Here is a 20,460-nt window from a genome sequence, read left to right as displayed (position 1 = left end):
AAGCAGACTTTACATTAAGGAATTTAAAAACCCTCTATACCTTTTCACATGTCCATGTGATTCCTACATGTCCTACAGCAATCACTGTCATCAGGCTGAGTCAGGCCACCTGTGTCTAGTTAGTCACAGGGTGGAGCCAGCAATTAGTTCATTTATTTCGATTTTTTGCCTTTTTTGCAAAGACTTCTGCCTCCTGAGCTATTCTTCATTTCAACATCTTTTTTCTACTTACCTCCAGAGTCACACTAAAATCTCTCATTAATGTAGAATTACTACCAGTAATGCTACACCTCATATGTCAGCTCACCAGGAAACAAAAATAAATCCTCAAATGATCTTAACAATCTTGAACGTTTAAGTTAAACACTGTATTTTTGAGAGGAATATTATGTTCAATAAAGAGAGAGAGAGACGTTGACATTAACCAGAGGATGGAAAGAAAGATGAGGTGTGAAAAAAAAGACCTTTGAGGAACTTTTAAATATATCTCACAGCTTTATAAAAAAGAGGAGAGAAAAGTCCGGACAGAAACAAGTCATCTCTCCAATAGGTGGTGACTGGTAGAAAAACAACAAGCAAATACAGTACGAGGAATAAATTCAGAGAGAGTCAGGCGTGTGTGTCTGTAATCAAAGAGATGAGAATGTGTGATGTGTGAACAAAGAGAAAGTGTGTGTGTGTGTGTTATCTCACAGCTTTAACAGAGATCACTCCCTTCCTCTTCCTCTGCTCTTCCTCACTTTAACCTTCCTGTATTGATCTCCTTCTTCTTCCTCCTCTTTCATTTCTCCACTGACCCTCTCCCTTCCCATCACCCCCCCCCCCCCAATTTTCACCCCTCGCAGCTTCTCTCCTCTTCCTCTTGCCATCTTCCTTTGACTGCTTCCCAACTTTGAACTTTGTCTGTATCACCACTCACTAATAAAGTCTCCTGTTGACCTCGGCTACATTAATATGATGAATGGAAATGTTGTATATTCTTACTAGTGTTATAGTTGTTTTCCTGTAATCCTAGAACTATAGACAGAACTTAAATCTCTTCTGTAATAGGTGTAGGCAACTTCAGCCAGCAGCTCTATACCTGATCACTTGACAATCATTTCTCTATGACTCCTGTACACATTGCAGAAGAAGAACTATTGTGAAATTGGTAAGTGTTTATGGAAAATCATTTTTTTTGGGGGATAAACAAACTTTTATTTTCATTTCAAATGAAAATTGCCTATGTGAATATGACCTCTCTTTCTACTTCCAGCTCAGTCTAAATAGGTTTGTGATATGAGCACAGCATGCCAAATGCAAAACAGTTTGTTTCCCTACCAAGAAAAGATTAAATAGGAAAAAAACACAAGAAGAAGAAGGAAATACTTGCCTTTCAAAAATGACCCTTATGGGACCTCCTCGCTAAAAGGTCTAAAATACAGTGGATGCACAGATGTTTCTGTGATGTTTTCCTTCTCACAGAGGGCTCTGTTTTCCACCACATATTTCCAGTACAATGGGGGGTTCTACAGGCAGAAACATGGCTGTGCTATGGGCTCACCAGTTTCACCCATAATGGCCAACCTTTACATGGAAGAGGTGGAAAACAGAGCCCTAAACTCCTTCAGGGGAACAACACGAGGCACTGGTTCAGATATGTGGATGATACATGGGTCACCATTCAAAAGCAGGAAGTGGAAGTGCACTTAAAGCTTGTGGATATCCCAAACTGGACCTTTGTGAAAACAACCACAAAATCCAGAAAGAACACCAGTACCACGGGTGATGAAGAAAAGGAGGACAGACGTAACAACATTGTGAGTGTCTGGGAAACTCAGGAGGATTCTCAACAAACATTGCATGCCTGTGTCTTTCAAGCCCAGCAACACCCTGAGAAAGAAACTGGTCCACCCTAAAGACCACACACCCTAACACAAGCAAAGTAACCTGGTGTATACAGTCCAATGCAGTGAGGAGTGCACAGATATGTACATTAGTGAAACCAAACAACCACTAAACAGACGGATGGCTCGACACAGACGGACTAACTCCTCAGGTTTAGACTCAGCAGTCTATCTACATCTGAAGAACAGGGGACACTCTTTTGAGGACAATAACGTGCATATTTTGGACAGGGAGGACAGGTGGTATGAAAGAGGAGTGAAAGAGCCCATCTATGCTAAAGTAGAGAAGCCATCACTCAACAGAGGAGGAAGCCCGAGGCATCACCTGTTTTCCACCTACAATGCTGTCCTGGCATCCCTGCCCAGGAGATTAAACAACCATTCACACACCTCACCGGACAGTCATTCACACCTGACCTCACCGGACAGTCATTCACACCTGGTATCAGCTGACTCTAACGACTCCAATTACCCATGTGGCAGTCATTCACACCTGGCATCAGCTGACTCTAACGACCCATAACTACAGTGGTCACACCTCTAGAGGAGCACCATTGTACTGAGTGGTTTCTATATTCCTGCTAACGACCCCACAGAGGTTAAATTCCTGGGTTCCCCTACCATTCAGTCAGAACTGAAGAAGCGTCTTGGATGAGAGTGAAACGTCTTCAAGAATCTAAACCAAGTCCAGTTGCTGCTGATTTAACCCTTACTCAGATATCTGCAGATTTGTTCATATTTGCTGTGGGACAGGTCTGTGTGTACAGTCCACAAGGTCATATACTGTATATCTGGGCTGCATATGGCCGGTATGACCTTTGTGATCTTGATTACAAATGTGCCTTTGTTACTGAGAGAGGACATGCATTAACTGCAGCATCACAAGATGCAGAAAAAGTCAGCAATGTAATACTGTAAGTTGCAAACAAGTATTTTGTTAACCATGATGAACGTTCTCATTTTCAATACTCATGACTGAAACCTTCCTTTTTTACTTTACTACGGCATTTTAATTGCATTGACCTAATGACTAGCCAACCTTTCAAAATAATGGATACCTGAAATGTTTATGATTTTCTGCTCTTTCGAGGTCATTTCTTGTGACTCAAGTGCCCCGCCCTCTACCCATCCGTCTTACCGTCTCCAACCAGCTGCAGCAGAGCCAGGTCCAGTGGCCGTTTCCAGCGGGAGTTCTTGTGCAGGGCGATGCCATAGCCCGTAGTGGCAAACACCTTCCCAGAGCCGATGGTCATCACCTTGTGGAATAAAACATAAACACATAAACATCCATGCATTCACACACAAACACAAGAATCCCTAGACAGAGTCAGATTCAAAGAGACAGATGGCAACGAGCAAATGAAAATCAGCTTCATTTCTGCTGTAATATTCTTCGCCTATAGTGTCAAATGCAAAACAGTTGGCTCAGCTCTAATATCGACATCCCCAAAAATCCCAGAGCTTGAATGAGGGATATTGTTTCAGTGGAGGAATTAATATAGATCCACATCAGTTGTAATAATTACTGCAGCAGTTGCTGCTGGGAGCTCAGGCCTCCCACAGACCTTATTACAAATGATCACTGGGCAGGATTTTCATTCTCGCTGTGGGAGCCGCATCAAATACAAACTTATAAATAAATCAACATAAGCACGGTCCGAAAATGACAATATTAACTAGCTACAGGCAGCGTGGGACAAATAGAAATGTGTCGGTGTGTTTGATTTATTTAATGCTGATGTGGAAGTGCTCATTTGGCATGCCTGTTGTGTTTCTGTTGCATTCGTTCTTCCCTCAGGAAGAGGCTGAGCGCATTGAAGATCTTGTAGTTTTGTAGCACATAATAGCTGCAGGGCAGAGGGACATCAACAATAGCTGCCTCTATGTATGATGAGCGTGTCACTGTGCAGAGCTGTGGAGGGACAGAGATCTATTTCTTACCTTGCAGCCCTCGTCCTTTCTGGCCATATAGTTCAGCACCGCGGCGTCATAAATGAAGGCATCCAGTTTCCTGCAGGGAAGGAAGGAAGGAGGGAAATTACAACAGAGAAATGGAAATCACTGACCTGGAGCTAAATGACAACAGAGGAAGTGCAACTAGTGAACAAAATGACAGAGATAATGGATAAAGCAGCGCCGAGACAATGACTGTCTGAAAAGAAAACACATACTGAAGGCTGAGGAGCTTCTCTCTACACACCATTTTGCACCAACAGTCAACAATTGCACAGAGAGCTATTCATCATAGCGGAGGTGATGTCAATTCTCCTCCTGCAAAAGCCTCAATAGACCAGAATACAATGCAGCAGCAGCAGCAGCAGCAGCAGCAGCAGGGGAGCTTGTGATGTGAGTAAGACGTAACTCTCACTTTTCTCACTCTAATGGTCTTCTAAGAGCACTGCACTTTTACACTTAATGTTGTTTTCTTGTACCCAAAGAAAATAAAAGCCACACACCCCTCTCTGATGTCCTATCAGCGAATACAAATATGTTTCATGCGCTCACTGCACCATGTCGGCAGAAACAGAAGACAGAAAAACCTCTTACATTACTCCAAGATGGTTAGAAACATTGGTGCCCTGTAGGAACCCGACCATAACAGGAATGTCTGTCTGTATCCGTCTTCACACAAACATTTCTTTTTGTTCACGAGTTAAACCAGATGTTAAACTGTATTAGGCGGCATATTGCATTTATACAGTGGTCATTTGTATATTGATATCCATCACAATATGGCAAATGTATGCTAAATCACATATTATACACAAACAAACGCAGGACATTCAACCAGGAGACTGCTGTTAGTGTCCCGTGTGAAACTAAAAGTTATATTGACTTATTTTGACAGGTCAGTCGTTAGTCACGTGACTCGTCGGTATCATCAGTCCCGTGAGTCACTAGTCCCTGAAGTTAACGTCAACCACGACCGTTTCCTAACCCTAACTAAGTGGTTGTGTTGCCTAAACCTAACTTCTTGTGGAAACAGAAGTTGATTTTAAAGGACACTATGCATGTAACAAGCGTATCTTGACACGCTGTCCCTGAAACGTCCAAATGTAATGTAAGAAGGGCACTCTGTGCGTCGATCTTCGATGCCGAGGGGCACTGACCAAGCGGCGGTATATGACCAGTTGGGAGTGAGAATGTGTTCTTCTGATTGGTCGGCGTTTAAGGTCTTCTGTATCTGTGCTGTCACCGTCTTCACAGCGGCACTTCTACAGTCTCAACCTCAAGCAAGTCCTGACAGCTTGTTTAAATGCACAGTTTCTGAATATGGGCTATGTGCATTTCTCAGAGCATTTTGATACTTTCACAATATTTATAGAGCACCTATAGCTGCTTAATGATAGAAAAAGACATGGAAATCTCACTTTCTACAATAACCTTTAGAATTCATTTTACATACAATATCAACACCTTTGTGGCTTTTTTTGAGTCTGTATTGACTGCAATGCAAACACATCCGTGTGAATATGCTATGCTCACAGCTAGTGATGTAAAATGCTAATGGGAGGCGGGAGGGGAGGTCGAAACAAGGAGACGGGTGTCTGGGTCCCAAAGTGTTGTTGAGTTATTTTGAAGTAACGTTAGTTACATTAGTGACATTAGCGACGTTAGTGACATTAGTGACATTAGTTACATTAGTGACCTTAGTGACGTTAGTGACATTGGTGACCTTAGTGATGTTAATTACATTAGTGACGTTGGTGACGTTAGTGACGTTAGTGACGTTAGTGACATTAGTGACATTAGTGACCTTAGTGACATAAGTGACATTAGTGACATTAGTTACATTAGTGACATTAGTGATGTTAGTGTAGTGATGTTAGTTACATTAGTTACATTAGTGATGTTAGTGACATTAGTGATGTTAGTGACATTAGTGACCTTAGTGACGTTAGTGACCTTAGTTACATTAGTGACCTTAGTGACATTAGTTACATTAGTGACCTTAGTGACATAAGTAACATTAGTTACATTAGTGACATTAGTGACGTTTGTGACGTTAGTTACATTAGTGACATTAGTGATGTTAATGACATTAGTGACGTTAGTGATGTTAATTACATTAGTGACTTTAGTGACATTAATGATGTTTGTGACATTAGTAACCTTATTGACGTTAGTGACATTGGTGACATTAGTGACATTAGTGACGTTAGTTACATTAGTGACATTAGTGATGTTAGTGTAGTGATGTTAGTTACGTTAGTTACATTAGTGATGTTAGTGACATTAGTGACCTTAGTGACGTTAGTGACCTTAGTTACATTAGTGACCTTAGTGACGTTAGTGACCTTAGTGACATTAGTTACATTAGTGACCTTAGTGACATAAGTAACATTAGTTACATTAGTGACATTAGTGACGTTTGTGACGTTAGTTACATTAGTGACATTAGTGATGTTAATGACATTAGTGACGTTAGTGATGTTAATTACATTAGTGACTTTAGTGACATTAATGATGTTTGTGACATTAGTAACCTTATTGACGTTAGTGACATTGGTGACATTAGTTACATTAGTGACGTTAGTGACCTTAGTGACATTAGTGACATTAGTTACATTAGTGACGTTAGTTACATTAGTGATGTAGTGGCTATCTTTAGTCTTCATACTTCTATCTTCGTCTTAACTTACTTTCTGTCATTAACCACACTTCAAGGACGACATTACAATGTTTTACGCGTTGAGTCGGCCCGGTAGCAACGCCAACGGCAACGATAAAACAACCGTGTTGCTCCGCCGGTAACTCATTTATTTAACTGAACCTTTTCACAATAAAAGTCATTTCACAATAAAAGTTAACTTCCTGTCCCTAAGTCACGTGTGTACGGAAGCCTCACAGGACTAAACTCAAATTCACAGTGGTAAACATACAGGAAGGAATCATCATATATAGTCATAATATTCTCTCACATTTAACTGAAATATATTTCTCACTGAACTTCAGCAAATAATATTATCAAAACAATAAACATAAACTTGGCATTAGTAAATGGCGCTTACATTCCGGCCCCTAATTGTTACTGCTGAGGCATAACAATTACACATTAACACATTAAAGCGTCATGTAACTTAAAACTCAGGATTTATATGACTGACTTATTTAAACATGAACTTATATTCATCTCCTAAACAGTACATTTCAAATACACATTTAGTTTGAATACAAAATTTACTCAAATGCAGTATGTAGCATAAACCTCACGTTTCAAGCACAAGTATATCATACATGAAATATGAACATCTACACTTGGTCATCCATTTCAAGCAACAGACATAACTTATCTGTTGGCCTTTCCAAAAGACTCGTTTTAGTTTTCACAAAAACACGTCTGACAAGTCCGTTTGAATCAGATATTGTCCTTTCAACTTTTGCCATCAACCAGGAGCTTCTTGGTGCACTGTCATCAACTATGAGGACGACATCTCCTGGTTTCAGATTTCTCCTGGGTACTAACCACTTCTGTCTTTCTTGCAAAAGCGGCAAGTACTCCTTTGTCCAACGCTTCCAAAAGATGTCAGACAGGTACTGCACCTGTTTCCACCTCCTCTTGACATACAGATCTTCCTTTTGAAATACTCCAGGTGGTAGCACTGGTTGTCTTTTAAGAAGAAGTATGTGGTTTGGTGTCAGCGCTTCTAGATCATCTGGATCATTTGAGACTCTTGTTATTGGCCTGCTATTGATAATTGCCTCAACTTCACATAACAATGTCTGGAGGCATTCATCGTCGAGGGGCTGCTGTTTCATAGTCTGGTTAAGAATTTTCCTTACAGATCGTATCTGCCTCTCCCAAACGCCACCAAAATGTGAACCTGCTGGTGGGTTGAATATCCAGGTAATGCCTTTCTGGATGAGCATGTCTGAGATTTTTGATTGATTCCAACCTTTAATTGCTTCACGCATTTCTTTCTCTGCTCCCACCAGGTTTGTGCCATTATCTGATCTCATAACAGACACTTGGCCTCTCCTAGCAATAAATCTCCTAAATGCATTTATGCATGAGTCAGTGTCGAGTGAATGGGCAACTTCTATGTGAATTGCTCTAACAGTAAGACATGTGAACAATACACCATACCTCTTGACTCTACTCCGCCCACGCTTGACCTCAAAGGGTCCAAAAAAGTCTATTCCCACATTAGTGAATGGGGGCTTGTCAGGTATCAAAACGATCTTGTGGCAGATTTGCCATTCTCTGTTCACCAGGTTTTGCTGAGATCTTTTTGCATGTGACACACTTAGACAGTATTTTCCTAATGGCAGAGTCTGCTTGTGGAATCCAGAATCTCTCTCTCAGTCTGGATAGTGTATAATTCCTTCCACCATGTCCTGTTTCTTGGTGAATATGTCTGAGAATCAAAGTGGAAACATGATGACCTTTAGGAAGAATCACAGGATGCTTAGCATCTTCTGGCAATGCAGACTGATGCAACCTCCCTCCAACTCTTAAAATCCCATTTTGAAGAACAGGATCAAGCTTGACTATGTGACTGCTCCCTTTAAGCTTGTCACCTTTCTGAAGAGAAATAAGCTCATCACCAAAGCCTTGACTTTGACAAAACTTGATAATCTCAATTTCTCCCATTGCAACATCTTCAGCAGTGAGCAGAGATCCCTTCATGGTTGATCTGAACTTGTGCATTTTGCTTGTAACCATCTCAGTTTTCTTCTCATGACTCCAAGTGTCACTTGCCTGTGAGATGAGAAACTTACGATGTGTGCTCAGCTTATGAAGCAGTTGTTTGAATCTCATCATCCAGGAAACTGCCTTTTTTAGACAGTGCCACTCTGAATAGTGACAAATCAGCTTGTTAAGTGGGTTTTCATGCACATCTGTGGCATTCACACACATTGCTCCTTTAACTTCAACATCATCTGTGTGTATTTCTCTCATGTCTGGTGAAACTGGCCAGTGTTCCTTGTCCTTTGTCAAAAACTGTGGCCCAGCAATCCAGGTTTGACATCTTGTGAATGTGTCTGCATTCATTCCTCGTGATGTATGATCAGCGGGATTCAACTCTGAATTAACATACATCCACTGACTTGGTTTAGTATTGTCTCTGATGAGTGACACTCTGTTTGCTACAAATGTTTTGTACCTGACATTTTCATTGGCAATGTACCTTAACACAGTAGTACTATCAGACCAAAGCACTGATTCTTCCAGCGGCATTTGCAGCTCCTTTCTCATGAGCCGGTCCATTTTTACAGCAACTGCAGCTGCTGTTAATTCCAGCCTCGGAATCGTTGTTTGTTTCAGCGGTGACACTCTCAACTTGCTGATGATGAATGAACAGTGAGTTTCTCCTTTTCCATTTGTTATGCGAAGGTAGGTAACAACTCCGTAGCCTTTTTCACTCGCATCAGCGAAGTGATGCAACTGTGCTGATGTGATTTTTCCAAATCCAGTTGGTTTCAGGCATCTATCCACAGTGAAACCATGAAGCTTTGTGAGGTCAGAAAGCCACCTTTGTGACCTTTGAGCCAATTCAGCAGGGATATCCTCATCCCAGGAGACTTTCCTGCCACATAGCTCCTGCAGGATCATTTTTGCTGGAAGGATGACTGGTGACAGAAATCCTAATGGATCATATATAGCACTCACAAATGAGAGGATACCACGTCTTGTCTGTGGCGTATGTTTTGCATTTATCCTGATCTTGAATACATCTAACTCTGTGCACCAGTTTACTCCTAAGACTCTTTCATCAGGTAACACATCATGACTGAGATCCAAATCCTTAACCTCCTTTGCCCTTTCTGTTTCAGGTATAGTGGCAAGGACGGCTCTGCTATTGCTCATCCACTTTGTTAAATGGAATCCTCCACTCTCACACAGTGCTGTTAAGTCCTTGACCATAGCACACGCTTGGGTTTCATCTGATACTGACTGTAGACAATCATCTACATAAAAATTGTTCAGAACTGCTTTAACTGCAGCAGGTGTCATTTTGTCTTTAGCATCTTCAGCTGTCCTCCTCAGTGCAAAGCTGGCACAGCTGGGGGAGGAAGTCGCCCCAAACAAGTGCACAACCATCTTGTATTCTTGCAGAGGTTCGTTCAAGTCTCCATTCGGCCACCATAGGAAACGCAGAAGGTCACTGTCCTCTGGTGGTACTCTCACTTGGTGATACATAGCCTCTATGTCTGACATTAAGGCAATGTGGTCATGTCTGAATCGTGTCAACACTCCAACAACTGAGTTTGTTAAATCTGGACCTTGCAAAAGTTCTCCATTTAATGACTTGCCTTGATATGTTACTGCACAGTCAAAAACTACGCGGAGCTTCCGTTTTTGGGGGTGGTACACCCCATGATGAGGTATGTACCAAACTCTCTCATCTTCAGACACAGTCTCTTCATTTGGTACTGGAACTGCGTAACCTTTAATCAACAGGTCAGACATGAAGCTTTGATATTCTCTGTGAAACTCCTTGTTTTTGGTAAGTTTCCTTTTCAGGTTTTCTGTTCTCTGCACAACTACACTGCGGTTGTTAGGCATTTTGACAGCCTTGTTTCTTAAAGGAAGACGTATACTGTAGTGTCCATCAACCACTTTAACTGTTTCATTAACAGAGTCCATAAACTGAATGTCTTCTTGTGACATTTCCTGTTTTTCTTCACTTGCCTTTTCTGGAAAATCGTGGTTGAATTGTTGCATCAGCATGTCTTCTACCCTTGCAATAGAGATGCGATTTACAGAAACACTTAGTCCACTTTCAGGTGGCGTAGTACAATCATCTCTCCTGAGAGGACCGTTGATGACCCATCCTAGGATTGTGCGAACTGCATATGGACCGTCATCCTCACTGTGAATGACCTCCCATGGCTCCATAGCCTTGTAAACATCACATCCTATCAACAGTCCAATGTCTGCATCTATGTGTGGCAGCTCGATTCTCTGAAGGTGTGGCCACTGTTCCAAATCTTCCTGCATTGGAATGTTGTCTTTGGACACTGGAATGTCTTTGTGGGTGTAAATGTCAGGTAAGTCAACATAAATGTTCTCTTTCAAACCACACACCTCTAATCCTGAAAGATGGTAGCTTGACTCTAACTTTTCCTGACCCATTGTGCGAAGCAGAATTTGCGTTTTCTTGCCTTCAGTCTCAAGCTGTCTCATCAGCTTCTCAGAGCAGAATGTGGCTTGGCTTCCATTATCCATGAATGCATAGGTCTCAATTATCTTGTTGCTTTTCTTTAACTTGACACACACTGGCACAATTGACAGAACACGACTGTCCTTTCCGGCCCCGGTGGCTCCACAAATTCCACCTGAAATGTGTGTTGATTCATTAGTCGTAGTACTGTCAGTGGTGCTTTTCTGTCTGCTCTCAAATGCTTCCTTATCTTCCCTTGTGAAATGAAGCATGCTTGGATGTCTCTTAGAGCAGTGCTCACATGTAGCTCTTTTCTTACAGTCTTTACTCAAATGTCCTGGTGTCAAACATGCAAAGCATAGACCCTGTGCTTTGAGAAACTGTAGTCTTTCCTTGTAAGGCTGGTTTCTGATTTTGTGGCATTCTGCCAAGGCATGTTGTTTTTCACAGTATACACATGGCTTCTGGAAGGCATTACTGGTGTAACACGAGAAATCTTTACTGTTTTCAGATGAACTTTCATTTGATGCTGGTGCTACACTTGTGGCAAATGCAGTCCCCTTTGGCCTAGGTGCTTGATTCATTCTCACATTTGCATAAGGTTTTCCCTTATCTTCAGCACTCTTTATGTCCCCAAACACAGGATCTGCAGCTATTTTAGCTTGCCTGTTTATGAATCTGACCAAATCTGGAAACTTTGCTCTTTTTCCACTTTTCTCTTGAATGTCGAAGGCAGAAACTCTCCACATTTCTCTCATTTTGTATGGTAGCTTAGAGACAATGACTCTGATGTTAGTAGGATTCTCCATGTCTTGAAGCTGGTCAATGTCTTTCATTGCATTGTTACAACCTGTGAGAAACAGGGAGTAACTATGAAGAGCCTTCGCGTCATCTGGTTTAATTTGCGGCCAGTTGAGGGCCCTGTTTATGTATGCAGATGCAATTTTCAGTTCGTTACCATAGTGATATGTCAGCAATTTCCTTGCCTCAATGTAGCCTTGATGAGGACTCATGTGCTGACAACTTCTGACCAAGTCTCTGGGTTCACCTCTAGTAAACTGTTCAAGGTAATATAACCTGTCACCATCACTATCAGCTTTGTCATGAATAGTATGGTCAAAAGCCCTTAAGAATGATCTAAACTCAAGTGGATCACCACTGAAAACAGGAACATCTCTTTGGGGCAGATGTGACAGTCTCTGTTGTTTAACTAACATCTCAGTGATGTCATTTTGTTTCAACATCACTTCACACAGGTTGATTGTATTTCCATTGTAATCATTTTGCTGTATGTCATCTTCTTGTTTCACTTGATAGTCATTTGCCTTTGACTGCTCGTTATGTTCATAACGTATTTCTGGCTCTTGGCTGCTTAGCTGTTGATTGACCACGAAGCTTGCGTCACGGTGAACAATTACATCACCGTTACAGCTCTCATACTCACAATTTTCCAATGCCTTTATTTTGGCTGTAGAGGCAGCAATAGCTGTGTCGATATCAAGCTGTTCCCTTTTTGCCTTTAACTTGCATTCTTCGATGTCTAATGCTTGTCTCTGTTTCAGGGATGCTGCACGTGCAAGTAAAGCGGCACGTTCTGCTTGTTCCTTATGTCGTACAGATGATATGGAGGAGACTCTGGATGATCTTGATGAGCTGCTGGTAACTGTGCTTCGTGCAACATATGAACCAGATTTCTTTTTTGCTGGTGTATCAGTTACAGATACACTATCATCTGGATTCACATCCTCTTGATGTTGCTCCCTCGTTGTAGAAATCCATTTTTCAATTTCATTCATGTAATTACTGAATTGTTCTTCTTTTGGCTTGTACCAAAACCTTTGGTCAGCATCCTTTTCTTCTTCAGGTAACAGCAACAGTACATCCTCATTTGCATCAATAAACTCCTTTAGTATTTTTGAGCATTCATACAAATGTTCATCAACAATTTCTGGACTCTCATTATCTTTCATTAGTCCATTAATCTTATTTGTTTTTGATGTTAACTGTGACAGTTTAGATCTCCTTGCATTTATATGCCTGGTCAGTCGATCTTCCAAACCTCTTTCGGTGTATTTTGGTGCCCTCTTGTGCCCAGACCTGCCGCTGCAGCTCTGGGCTCTCGACGTCGAATTCTGTCTGTCGTCGTCCGCCATCTTAGCTGTTTACACAACTTCTAGCTCAACAAGTGTTCATGAGAAATGGTCTATGACACAAAGCACACCTGGCTTTCTTCACGAATGTCATCTTCTTAAGACCAAAACGTCCTTGCTGTCTCATTTTCTTTAGAAGTTGAGTATCATATGTTTATTCATTTTCGGGACATTTCTGCAGCATATCTTTGGCCATGCTGTCTTCAGATAGTTTCATTATGTCTTCTTATAACTTTGGGCACTTATCTGAAACCGTAGTTTATTCCGTTCTGTTCAGTTCTTTTGTCGTCATGGCCTGCTCCTCGTGAGCTGGTTGTTTTACTTAATGTAGTGGCTATCTTTAGTCTTCATACTTCTATCTTCGTCTTAACTTACTTTCTGTCATTAACCACACTTCAAGGACGACATCACAATGTTTTACGCGTTGAGTCGGCCCGGTAGCAACGCCAACGGCAACGCCAACGGCAACGATAAAACAACCGTGTTGCTCCGCCGGTAACTCATTTATTTAACTGAACCTTTTCACAATAAAAGTCATTTCACAATAAAAGTTAACTTCCTGTCCCTAAGTCACGTGTGTACGGAAGCCTCACAGGACTAAACTCAAATTCACAGTGGTAAACATACAGGAAGGAATCACCATATATAGTCATAATATTCTCTCACATTTAACTGAAATATATTTCTCACTGAACTTCAGCAAATAATATTATCAAAACAATAAACATAAACTTGGCACTAGTAAATGGCGCTTACAAGTGACATTAGTGGTGTTAGTGACATTAGTGACATTAGTGACCTTAGTGACATTAGTGACGTTAGTTACATTAGTGACATTAGTGACATTAGTTACATTAGTGACCTTAGTGACATAAATGACCTTAGTGACGTTAGTGACATTTTACATACAATATCAACACCTTTGTGGCTTTTTTTGAGTCTGTATTGACTGCAATGCAAACACATCCGTGTGAATATGCTATGCTCACAGCTAGTGATGTAAAATGCTAATGGGAGGCGGGAGGGGAGGTCGAGACAAGGAGACGGGTGTCTGGGTCCCAAAGTGTTGTTGAGTTATTTTTTAAGTAACGTTAGTTATATTAGTGACATTAGTGACGTTAGTGACATTAGTGACATTAGTTACATTAGTGACCTTAGTGACGTTAGTGACATTGGTGACCTTAGTGATGTTAATTACATTAGTGACATTAGTGACGTTGGTGACGTTAGTGACGTTAGTGACGTTAGTGACATTAGTGACCTTAGTGACATTAGTGACATTAGTGACCTTAGTGACATAAGTAACATTAGTGACATTAGTGACGTTAGTTACATTAGTGACATTAGTGACATTAGTGACCTTAGTGATGTTAATTACATTAGTGACATTATTGACGTTATTGACGTTAGTGACGTTAGTGACATTAGTGAACTTAGTGACATTAGTGACGTTAGTTACATTAGTGACGTTAGTGACATTAGTGACCTTAGTGATGTTAATTACATTAGTGACATTATTGACGTTAGTGACGTTAGTTACATTAGTGACATTAGTGACGTTAGTTACATAAGTGACATTAGTTATATTAGTGACCTTAGTGACATAAGTAACATTAGTGACATAAGTGACATTAGTTACATTTGTGACATTAGTGACATTAGTTACATTAGTGACATTAGTGATGTTAGTGTAGTGATGTTAGTTGCATTAGTTACATTAGTGATGTTAGTGACATTAGTGATGTTAGTGACCTTAGTGACATTAGTGATGTTAGTGACATTAGTGACCTTAGTGACGTTAGTGACGTTAGTTACATTAGTGACCTTAGTGACGTTAGTGACCTTAGTGACATTAGTTACATTAGTGACCTTAGTGACATAAGTAACATTAGTTACATTAGTGACATTAGTGACGTTTGTGACGTTAGTTACATTAGTGACATTAGTGATGTTAATGACATTAGTGACGTTAGTGATGTTAATTACATTAGTGACTTTAGTGACATTAGTGACCTTAGTGACCTCAGTTACATTAGTGACCTTAGTGACGTTAGTGACCTTAGTGACCTTAGTGACATTAGTGACATTAGTTACGTTAGTGACCTTAGTGACATAAGTAACATTAGTTACATTAGTGACATTAGTGACATTAGTGACGTTAGTGACGTTAGTTACATAAGTGACATTAGTTACATTAGTGACCTTAGTGACATAAGTGACATTAGTTACATTAGTGACATTAGTGACATTAGTTACATTAGTTACATTAGAGACATTAGTGACATTAGTGACGTTAGTTACATTAGTGACATTAGTGACGTTAGTTACATAAGTGACATTAGTTACATTAGTGACCTTAGTGACATAAGTAACATTAGTGACATAAGTGACATTAGTTACATTAGTGACATTAGTGACATTAGTTACATTAGTGACATTAGTGATGTTAGTGTAGTGATGTTAGTTACATTAGTTACATTAGTGATGTTAGTGACATTAGTGACCTTAGTGACATTAGTGCTGTTGGTGACATTAGTGACCTTAGTGACGTTAGTGACCTTAGTTACATTAGTGACCTTAGTGACGTTAGTGACCTTAGTGACATTAGTTACATTAGTGACCTTAGTGACATAAGTAACATTAGTTACATTAGTGACATTAGTGACGTTTGTGACGTTAGTTACATTAGTGACATTAGTGATGTTAATGACATTAGTGACGTTAGTGATGTTAATTACATTAGTGACTTTAGTGACATTAATGATGTTTGTGACATTAGTAACCTTATTGACGTTAGTGACATTGGTGACATTAGTGACATTAGTGGTGTTAGTGACATTAGTGACATTAGTGACCTTAGTGACATTAGTGACGTTAGTTACATTAGTGACATTAGTGACATTAGCTACATTAGTGACCTTAGTGACATAAGTAACATTAGTGACATAAGTGACATTAGTTACATTAGTGACATAAGTGACATTAGTTACATTAGTGACATTATTTACATTGGTGACATTAGTGACATTAGTGGTGTTAGTGACATTAGTGATGTTAGTGACATTAGTGACATTAGTGATGTTAGTTACATTAGTGATATTATTGATGTTAGTGACATCAGTTACATTAGTGACATTAGTGATGTTAGTGACATGAGTGACATTAGTGACGTTAGTTACATTAGTGACATTAGTGATGTTAGTGACATTAGTGATATTAGTGATGTTAGTGACGTTAGTGACGTTAGATACATTAGTGACATCAGTGATGTTAGTGACATTAGTGATGTTAGTGACATTAGTTACATTAGTGATGTTAGTGACATTAGTTACATTAGTGATGTTAGTGACATTAGTTACATTAGTGATGTTAGTGACATTAGTGATGTTAGTGACATTAGTTACATTAGTGATGTTAGTGACATTAGTGATGTTAGTGACATTAGTTACATTAGTGATGTTAGTGACATTATTGACATTATTGATGTTAGTGACATTAGTGATGTTAGTGACATTAGTTACATTAGTGGTGTTAGTGTCATTAGTGACATTAGTGACATTAGTGACGTGTTTTCCGTACTCATGTTAAATGGTTTACGTTTGTATTTTAATTAGATAAAATACTTATTTTAAGCCCAACCATGATGTTTTTCCTAAACTTCAGTGGTTTTGTTGCCTAAACATAACCATGTCTTTTTCAAGGTAACGCTGTGGTGATAAATGACACGCGAAAAGTTTTTTCACAACGTTAAGCGTTATCATGACAAGTGGAATGTCCTTAATATGTTGTACTATTTATATGCCTTCCCATGAGATTGGGTTGAAAAATATATAAATAAATCATAAATAGTGATTTGCACTTTTCCTACTATCTTCTGACATTTCCAACAGCAATTAACTAACTAATTGAAAAATAAGAAATAGAAGAAAAATACAATGAAGAAAACAATACAATTAGTAGCATCCGCTGAAATCCCTCACAGGAGAAGAAGCAATAAAGGCCTGTTGAGGAAAGTGAGAGCTAAAACACTTTATCATGAAATAATGGATTGAATGTAACGGCTCAGCTCAGACTGATGCAGTATATCTTAGGATCTGATGATGGATTTGTAACTACACCTGCTCTTCTACTTCACATTCATTTAAATTCACACTGGGGAAGCTGCACTGTACAACCCAAGTCTTCCCAGAAAGAGAGAAGGAGGAGGAGATGGCGAATGTGCTGAAGGATGGGAGATTGAAGAGAGGTGGAGGGGAGGGTAGATGGTGCAGCAGGGAAGGAGGTAGGTGACAGGAAAAGGAGAGAAAAGGGAGGGTTAGAGATAATAATTGGAGGGAGGAGGGAGGAGAGAGGAAGGAGGAGGAAGGAGGGAGGAGGGAGGAGGGAAGGTAGCGAAGCAGAAGCAAAAGGAGTTGATGAGCTATGAGCAAGGAGTTAATGAGGGAGGAGGAAAAGGCCAGAGAGAAGACAGAAAGGGATTAGGGAGAGAAAGGAGTTAGGAGACGAGACAAGGCGAGACAGAGATGGAGAGGTGATGTTAAAGAGGAATCTTCATCGTGCTTTGCTTTGACAGCATAAACTAATGTTTCCTCCGTAAATAATGTCAGAGCGAGAAGCAGAGATAAGGAAAGAGAGATAAACAGTGAATGATGAGAGAGATGCTACTGTAAAGAGACTGAAGAGAGATAGAAACTGATGGCAGATGAGTAAGGATGATAAAAAGGAATGCATCATGGGAGTTTTAATAACACGGTACGTCAAATCTGCTGAGGACTGCGGCCGCTGCTTGTCTGAATGCCAAAGTATGTGTTTTTCCCATTAAACATTTGAACCCTCATCTGCATCAACTAACATCCCCCCCCCTCCCCCCCCCCCCCCCGTCTCAAAGACGATGAGCAAGTGTATATTTTATGGCAAGTGCTTTGTGTACTTTGTGGCCCCACAGGCGGATAATAAACCCCCCTCGTTGAAGACAAGAGGCGCCTGAGTGGCAGCCGGTGCTGAGATGGCGGGATTTTCCCCCTGCACTGCAGTTGCTGCCAGCATGTATTATTTAAAAGTTCTTCTTTTTTTTCCTCCACTTCTCGCGCCTCGTTCAGTAGCCGTGATCCTGATGGGGTTGCACAGGTTACAACAGTTAGCTGGGGCTCCTGAGGCGAGGAAGATCAATGCGCCAACAGGTTGAGAAAGACAAAAAGGTCCTGTAATTGAAACGAGGCGGGGACGACGGCAGCCTCCAGATAAAAATAAAAAATATATAAAGAGCAGCAGAGGAAGGGTGCTATCTGTTGGTACAAATGTGCAGCTTTGACTCCTGGATTACAGGAGGAGTGTAGCAGAAAGAGTTTTTTTTAAACTAAAGTGGATGACAGTAGAAGTTTATTCTTGATAACAAGTTCCTGATACAGCCTGATTACTTCCAGTCAGCGTCTGATTTCTTTTACTCCTCTCAGCTCTGTTCTGCTGTTTCCCTTCCTGATTCTAAAGTACTCTGTTTCCAGCCCGTCAAATACGGCAGCTTGGTCAGTGGCCCCACGCGTCAAGCTATGACGTGGCCGTAGTTATGGTGAGAATAAAGGAGAAAGTCAGGTTACGTAGTATAAAGAGCAATAAAGTCTGCGTAAGGAGGAGTTCGGGATGGACGGTTAAGTCCACAAACACAGGACTATCACCCAGGAGACAGCTGTTTGTGTCCCACGTGAAACCAAAACGTCGACTTATTTTACGTCATGCATAGGGTGACTAGATCCCGACAAACCAAATGTGGAACAAAGAGTATGTTTGTGTGGGACAATGTGGGACACGTTACCAAGGCTGAGAGGTTGTCTACATGTTTGATATAATGTCTATCTAACTTAAATAATAAACATTTCTATTCTCTCTATGCTATTGTACAGCAGGCTAAAGTGCAACAAAGTGAAATACTATCACATTCTCACTCTCAACTGGTCAAATACGGCAGCTTGATCAGTGGCCCCACAGTTCTAACTGTGCTCGGTACTGTTCTACCACCTGTTTTTGCACGTGTCGATTTCCTCTTGTTACATGCATACACTGTCTTTTCACATTTCTTTGACAAGAAACAACTTGCTGAGGTTTGGGTTAAAATAACTACCGGTATGTTTGTTTGATAGTTAAGTAGGCTATGTTACGTACGTGATATAGTAACATTACGTGACTAGGGTGACCAGGTGTCCCACTTTACGAGGGACTGCACTGCATTTTTATCTTTTGTCCCATGTCCCACATATTGATACAATGTCCCACATTTTCATTGGCTCTAGTTTTCAAAAGTCAATCCACTGCAGGACAGACGCTTTTTTTTAAATCTGGCTTTTATCCTATCGGCTGTGAAGAAATCAGGAAGGCTGTCATCACGGCACTGTGTTCAATGTCAAACTGAGCACACTTAGGTTAAGGGTTAACATTTCACCGTCTTTGCTACGCTACGCCCAACGGAGAAAACTACGAGTCAATGCAAAGTTACAAGCTCTGCAGATTTAGGCGGAATATGATGGAAACTAGCACAAAGAAAAGGACGGGCTGATAATTCACAGTATTGTTATCCTCATCAAACCATTCCGTGACTCATTACCCCCCCCATACCATCTCTGTTTCATGCCTTACCCAGTTTTGAGGTTTTCAAGGGCCTCCTCCACCCCCTTCTGGTTGTTGCGGATCATGTACTGGTGCATGTTGGGATAGTTGGAGCGGATGTTCTCCTCTGTGCTGCCATTTGGCACCGTTCCGAAACGCAGCGGCGGGTACTGCTCCGTCGGCTGCTGGAACTGGACGAGAAGAAGAGGTCGACGAAGATTAAAGCGATAGAAGGAAAGAAGGAAGTTAAAGAGGGGTAGCCGAAAAGAGGTGGAGGGGAGCTGATCCCTGCTGCAGGGTGAACTGCTGCAAAGATTCAAAGTTATCACTTTGAAAGAACGGCCTCTCTGCTACACTTTTGTGAAGAGCTGAGGGGGGAGGCTGATAAAAGAGATGAGGTTTTAAAGTGTCAGAGCAGCAGGATAGGGTTTTGTGGGTTCTGCTGAAACTGCACTGAGAAATAAAAGAAGAGGAGGCAACAGAGAGGGAACATCTTGAAGGAGTATTTCACTTCTTTCTGTTAACTCAAGCTGTGGGATGTAGGATGATCTCATGTTTGTAATGTTCTCCTCTCATCTGTTTACTTTTAAAAATGAACATTACATGATGAAATGATGCACGTCCTTCTGAATCCTCGCTAAGTTTAAGTTCTTGCTCATCTCTTCATGCATCAGTCCATCTGGGCATCCATCTGTTCATGCATCCATCCATCAGTCA

General features: G+C 40.8%; 1 protein-coding gene and 1 long non-coding RNA gene across 3 annotated transcripts in view; both read right to left on the bottom strand.

Annotated features, from left to right (window-relative positions):
* The window catches only part of grin2da (glutamate receptor, ionotropic, N-methyl D-aspartate 2D, a), a 301,745-nt gene that overhangs the window by 26,788 nt on the left and 254,497 nt on the right, over positions 1 to 20,460 (bottom strand). For both annotated transcript variants that reach the window (XM_037794079.1, XM_037794080.1), the window contains exons 14-16: positions 19,774 to 19,934; positions 3,828 to 3,897; positions 3,025 to 3,142 (exon numbers count right to left, since the gene is read on the bottom strand). In XM_037794079.1, coding sequence (XP_037650007.1) covers positions 3,025 to 3,142; positions 3,828 to 3,897; positions 19,774 to 19,934 — 349 coding nt within the window. The remainder of the gene's footprint in view (positions 1 to 3,024; positions 3,143 to 3,827; positions 3,898 to 19,773; positions 19,935 to 20,460) is intronic.
* LOC119502864 lies at positions 6,643 to 13,898 on the bottom strand. Its single transcript, XR_005210191.1, has 3 exons — positions 13,469 to 13,898; positions 11,298 to 11,303; positions 6,643 to 6,654 (listed from the first exon to the last, which is right to left on the bottom strand). It is a non-coding gene; the product is annotated as an uncharacterized LOC119502864 (long non-coding RNA).

This window comes from Sebastes umbrosus, chromosome 15, assembly GCF_015220745.1.
Source record: "Sebastes umbrosus isolate fSebUmb1 chromosome 15, fSebUmb1.pri, whole genome shotgun sequence".
In the NCBI taxonomy this organism is placed as follows: domain Eukaryota; kingdom Metazoa; phylum Chordata; class Actinopteri; order Perciformes; family Sebastidae; genus Sebastes; species Sebastes umbrosus.
Note: the sequence above shows the minus strand (reverse complement) of the source record. Positions and strands in the feature narration are given on the sequence as shown.